The 6,175-nt window shown below is 37.2% G+C and overlaps 1 protein-coding gene across 1 annotated transcript; it reads left to right on the top strand.

Moving 5' to 3' along the window:
• The first annotated feature begins 511 nt into the window (after positions 1-511).
• Positions 512-5,763, top strand: si:dkey-19e4.5 (UBA_like_SF and PTH2 domain-containing protein). Its single transcript, XM_062996589.1, has 7 exons — positions 512-737; positions 1,923-2,034; positions 2,889-2,960; positions 3,044-3,118; positions 3,217-3,314; positions 4,021-4,135; positions 4,507-5,763. The coding sequence occupies exons 2-7, from the start codon at positions 1,933-1,935 to the stop codon at positions 4,591-4,593; spliced, it is 549 nt and encodes a 182-aa protein (XP_062852659.1). The 5' UTR covers positions 512-737; positions 1,923-1,932; the 3' UTR covers positions 4,594-5,763.
• Positions 5,764-6,175: the final 412 nt, after the last annotated feature.

The following is a 6,175-nucleotide window of genomic DNA, read 5'->3' as shown; positions in this document are numbered from 1 at the left end:
GGTAGCACTGTCGCCTCACAGCAAGAAGGTCCTGGGTTCGATCCCCAGGCGGGGTGGTCCGGGTCCTTTCTGTGTGGAGTTTGCATGTTCTCCCCATGTCCGTGTGGGTTTCCTCTCACAGTCCAAAGACATGTAATCAAGGTGAATTGGAGACACTAAATTGTCCAAGACTGTTTGATTATAACCTTGTGGACTGATGAATCTTGTGTAGTGAGTAACTACCGCTCCTGTCATGAATGTAACCAAAGTGTAAAACATGACGTTACAATCCTAATAAACAAACATACATGGGTTACATCTGGTTTCTGTGCTTCTCTTCATCTGAGGGGGGAATCCAGAGTCCTTGTGATTAACCCACGATACGCTGCATGAAGAGCAAGCAAGAGTGTGCAAGCAATGCTAACATGTGTGTGTAAGCTTTGGATCTGCACTTCGCAGTGTGTAGGGAGGAACTCGTCATTTTGGACACAGCCAGCAGGCTCCTCTGACCCGGAAGAACTAAGCTGACAGTATGGCGTCTACTGTGATGCGTAATTGCGCGAAAATATTCTGTAGCTAGCAGAGAAAAGGCTTTTACCGGGCGATATTTTAAATGACAGACATCTGTAGTTTAATGTTGTCTTTTACACATTTTACAGTAAAATAAAGCAAAGCGGCTTGTTAACTGGTGAAAAGCAGGGTTTTCTTGTCTGAGTGATTGTGACCGTGCACCATTCAGCTTCTCAGTTTAGCAGCAGGTAGGTTCTGCTCTGTGTGCATGTTTACCTACATGTTTAACATTTACTACAAGAAATATAAACACATATGATATTTAAAAGCATGTAAGCGGTAGGTTTACACTGTAATCCTTTTTAATGCCACCCTGCAAGTCCTGAATGGGTTGTTGTGGTATATTCTTCTATTCTAGTTCTACATAGTACTGGTGGGGTTTGAACCAGCAACCTTTTGATTACTAGTCCAGTAACTTAACCACTAGGCTACGACTGCCTACAAATATTTGGTGCATAGTTTACATTTTTGGCAGTGACAGTTGTGACAGTATACAATCTAAGCAATTAGAGGGTTAAGGGCCTTGCTTAAGGTCCTAACATTGGCAATCTGGCCGAGGTGGGGCTTGAACCGGCAACCTTCTGATTACTAGTCCTGTATCTTAACCACTAGGATACAACTGTGTTCTGTAAGGAATGATCAAAGAATAATCGAGTAGGATTTCTGAACATGGGAACATCGTCAGGAATTAGGTATTGCACCATAGGGTGCACCTGGTGCTCTGTCATTGCTTTATATTTGCTGTCTGTCCAATTGGTGATGCAAAGCTGTCATTGTCTCTAATCATTTTCACCAATTGGCTACCAATACTATTATTGATCCAGCAGTGCTCTTAACAGCTGGCAGTAGATATTGTGAGTTGATGAAACTCAGATGTTTATTGCTTATGCTTTTTAGAATTGAATATGAGTAAGCAGAAATGTTGAAATGATATTACATGCTGCAGGGTTGTTTTCTTTGGGTTTTTTTTATGAGACAGTGGTCGCACAGTAGTTAATTTTCTGTGATCAGAATTGCTGGTTCAAGTCTCACCCCTGTCAAGTTGCCATTGTTATACCTTTGAGCAAGGCCCTTAACCCTCAATTGCTTGCATTGTATACAGTCATCACTGTAAGTCGCTTTTGGATAAAAACATCTGCTAAATGCTGTAAATGTAAATGAAAATATTTTAAGTACATGCTTTAAACTGTTTATAATGGTTTTCTAAAATGTTAATGGGCAAAACAAAACAAAAATGGCTTTCCAGAACCAAATTGCTGAAATATTGGGAGGCCACAATTAGGATTTTAGCTCATGATTACAGGTTTAGTAGGTCTGCCTTAGATAAAAACATTTACATATCAATATTCTTATGTTTTATTATTTATTTATAGAGGTGAAGTGATGGAATCATCCTGTCCCCCAGAATCGGCTGATCAGGAAGTGAACCCTGTGTTCCTTCAGCAGCTCAGAGAACTAGATATCCCCGAAGAGGCAGCCAAACAGGTCAGACTTATGCGAAACAACTAGCCAGCACAACTGGTGTTTTACTTTTTAATCATCAGGGAGTACAATATCTTTGTCATGGACGAATTAATGCAAAACACAGCTACACATCACTTCTCTCGCACACCTCTGGAAGAACATGTAATACAGCTCACATTGACTAAAAGCTGGGATTGAATTAGGGAGTATGTTGCTGTTCAGCATTTATTTTACCAGCTGTGCCATGGTGCCACCTCAAATTCATAGGCAGACACATAATGCATAAACTAATAACACATAAATGTTCAGCTCATTGAGTTATCAAAAACATGCATTATTTACAGTCCAGGCTAAATAAGGTGTTTCAACCCTTACATCCTTGCACATCCTTAATGGTCCATGACATGATATCTCCTGTATATTCTCTTATAAAAATAATTATTTCCCCTTAATGGCTGTAAGTTGTTTAGACCCTTTTCTCCAAACATAGAACTAACTTTTGTCTAATCTGTCCACAGAACACCACCCCAGAAGCATTATGGAACTGGTTTTATTTACTGTTTTCCATTAAGTGGATACAATAATGTAAAGTTTATTGGTCAACTGTTGTTATTCTTGATTTTTCTAAAACTGAATTTAGCTTTCTGTGTTTTGGTCTCTGTGTGACCTTTGCACAGCGTGAATTTATTGGGAGAGTAGCAACAGTACAGAATTTGATTTCTTAAAATTGAATTTACATTTGTAGACCATTAGCTTTATTGTTGATGTTGATATTTCTTTTATTTAAGTCAGGTCTTTTTGCTGGGATTAATGCAGAGATCCAGGTAATTCCAAAGGTTTGGCAAACATTTTTAATGTCTATCTGTTGCTTTTAGGCACTCCTACACACAAGGAATGTGTCTGCTGAGGAGGCAGCAATGTACTACTTCAACAAACTGGAGAATGAGGTCTGTGAATAATGTCACCCACACATTTAGTCCCAGTGCCTTAGCTTTGTGTTCTGAGTGTGTTTGGTTATTTTATTTTTTAGGAAGAAGGGGATGAAGATGTCATGTTTAAGATGGTTTTCGTGGTGAACATGGAGCTGTCGATGGGCGTGGGAAAGGTACACCTAAAATCAAGTTGGCCTCAATGGCTTCAATGTTCAAGAAGCACAGGGTGTGTAAATTAAATGAGGCTAAAGTTTTTAGGTTGATCCTGCAGGTGGCGGCACAGGTGGGTCATGCAGCGGTTGCTCTGTACCAGGCCATGCAGGAGAAGAACACTTGGAGAGAAATGGCATGGAAGTGGGACCATGCTGGGTGAGACAGTTTCCATTCATCAATAATTCTTATAATGTACCATATTTATTTGTAATTTTTTTTTATTTGACGTGCTATTCTAATAGATTCTGTGTAGTGTCAAGAGATTCTTGGCAGATATAGACAATGTTTATAAGGTACAAGAACATTCAATTTAATAGCTTTCATAAAAGGGTCCTAATGGAGTGTTTTTGCAAATAAGCACAGCACTTAATTTATTTTGTTATACTTTTACATAACATAAATTCAGTTACGTACTAATACAGGTCATAATGAATAATGCATAATACGATTCAAAAAACCTAATAATAATGTCTTTATTCAATTTATAAATGACTTAAACTGGCTTGAATGTGTAAAGAATAAAGCTTTAAGTGATCCTGATTATGTGTTCCTTAAAATAAGGTGTTCCCATTAGTCCTTGTAATCAGGAGAATTTTCTAGTTATACAAAAAAAACAAGCATCTCATTCATTTTCAAGGTAAACATGCAGATAATCTAACCAGGGTTGAGCAAGCCTGTGTGTTTGGGGAGCTGGTAAATGACTCAGGAGGTGCACTTTCCTAAAATTTTGTTCTGCTCCAGGACCCAGGTTGATGGCCATGGATTTTGGCACAAAATAACTACAAGCTGCTTGTAGCCAAATTCAGGGGCTGAAGTCACACAACTTGATCTTATTTGGCATTAATACCATTTTTGCTTTCAGGGCTAAGAAGATTGTGCTACAGGGCACTAACATGGCACACCTTTTGGAGTTGCAGGCTCTTGCTATGAGTCTTAACCTCCCTGCAAAACTGATACAGGATGCTGGACTTACACAGGTAAGGGATGAATTATTGTTATAAATGTACATAATACAAATATAAATTTATTACTGTTCCTCTATTATTAGTTAAATCTAATTGCTACTTTTCATACTAGAGCCAGTCAAATTTTACACTTCTAGAATCTATATATTTTTTTTGCCCTGGGCTTTAAATGAAACTGCAGTCACATTTCACAGGGATGTGTTTTTGCTAGCATTAGCTAAATTCTTTGGATAATAGTGCCAGCTGCCTTATTTTGGAGTCATCCTAGCATTTTGTGGAAAAAGTCAATGATCTTATATGGTTTTACTGTTTTATTTTGGCGAAACTAAATATTGCACTGTATCCAGCACTATATTAACCTATAACATACCTCCTGGTTTCAGGTGGAGCCGGGCTCTAGCACTGTGCTGGCCATCATGGGAGAGGAGGAGATGGTGAATAATGTAACAGGCAGTCTGAAACTCCTCTAAGCCCTAAGGAACTACTGTGGAATTACATGTCATGTACATGTCAAGATTATCCACAGGAAAGCAGAACAGCCCTACAGCAGCAGTGCTTGCCGCATGCTTTAAAAAAAAACCATCATCAAGCAGATTCAATAGCATTTCCATATTCTTATTAACTGTCTTCTATACATACACACAGATAACACTAATGTTGTATAAGGTAGGAGAAGGGCTCGGTTTATGTTTTATTCCAGGTTAATCTAATGTTTACAGTGTGCTCACATTTCTTAATGTTAAGAAAATAATTCAAAGTATGTAAACAACATTTAAAGACATGAACATATCAGTATGTGAGAAAAATGGGTAGATGTGACCAAGTTATAGCCTGTAATATAAAGCACATACGTTTGAGACTAGTATTTTGGTGAATCAAACTAGTCTTTGTAAAAGAGCTGATTGAATATAAATTACACATGAAGCATTGTCTGTGGATGTCATCAGTCCTCATCAAAACTCCACGTTCACTGCTTAATCTGCAAGGGGCTTCCTTTGTTATTAATTGTGATGTACAAATCTATGTATGTATAAAGCTTTCATGTAATGTAAACGTGATGTGATACCTCTTTCTACCAAACCCTGTAATTTGGAAAAAAAACAAACATGAATGCATACCGACATGGAAGAAAACACCAAAATATCAAAGCCATACATTTATTGTGGAGTGCCATTGTTAATTTTTGTCAGTTTTGGGAAGGTTCTTTTTATATTCAGTTCTATTTATGTATTTACTCAGTGCTAAATGTCAATTCTAGGACTAAAGATGTTGCAATAATATTGACATGTTATGTGTCTTTTCTCTCAATTAAAATTGTAATGTTTGTAGTGTTACCAGATTAGAGCTTGTGTTTAAATTTGCAACACAATTACTTTTACCAGCATATCTTTGTATCGTTGCATGTCTAAATTTTCTTCTATTGTCACTGTCGTTAGCTAGTGTTAATGTAATTTAATTATTGAGATTTTTTTGATTGGTAGGGTGGCACAGTTTAGATTTCCTCCCACCTCAGAAAACATTCTAGAATGTGGATTGGTTGCACTTTGTCTCTAGGTGTGATGTGTTGATGTAATGTCATTCTGTCCAGGGTGTTTTAGAAAGCATTATCTATACTAAACACTGAAATGCGTTAACTTCAAGTTGATTATATTATGTGGGTTGGTTGTTATTGGATGATTTAGAGAAAAAGAGCCACAAGCAATTTCTAATTTAACCTCTAATGTCTGCTTTTCTTTTACATTCTTATATTAAAATAAACCCATTCTGTGAATAATAGACCACAAAAAGCAAAACCGTTTCACTGAAATACATAAAAACATTGCTCATTTCTCAGTTTATTTCTATCTATCTATTACCTATATGGAAAAGTTGAAATATGTTCAAACGTACTACTTAAAAACAACAATGTATTTGTCTTTCAAATACATTAAGTCTTGGTACTCTGCTCAGTGGTAAGGGGAGCAGCTGGGCTAATGGTTTTAATGCTGTTGTAATATTTGCATTACAAGCCCTGGTTTGTTTGACATTGACTAGTCAGATGTACATAAAAGT

This window comes from Trichomycterus rosablanca, chromosome 6, assembly GCF_030014385.1.
Source record: "Trichomycterus rosablanca isolate fTriRos1 chromosome 6, fTriRos1.hap1, whole genome shotgun sequence".
NCBI classification, from domain to species: Eukaryota; Metazoa; Chordata; class Actinopteri; order Siluriformes; family Trichomycteridae; genus Trichomycterus; species Trichomycterus rosablanca.
This window is presented reverse-complemented; position numbering and strand designations above follow the sequence as displayed.

Excerpts from the sequence above, each read along its gene's own strand:
- si:dkey-19e4.5 (XM_062996589.1), top strand. The coding sequence starts at position 1,933 with ATGGAATCATCCTGTCCCCCAGAATCGGCTGATCAGGAAGTGAACCCT. Across the intron at positions 3,119-3,216 it reads TGTCGATGGGCGTGGGAAAG|GTGGCGGCACAGGTGGGTCA; the intron begins GTACACCTAAAA and ends TTGATCCTGCAG. Across the intron at positions 4,136-4,506 it reads AGGATGCTGGACTTACACAG|GTGGAGCCGGGCTCTAGCAC; the intron begins GTAAGGGATGAA and ends TCCTGGTTTCAG.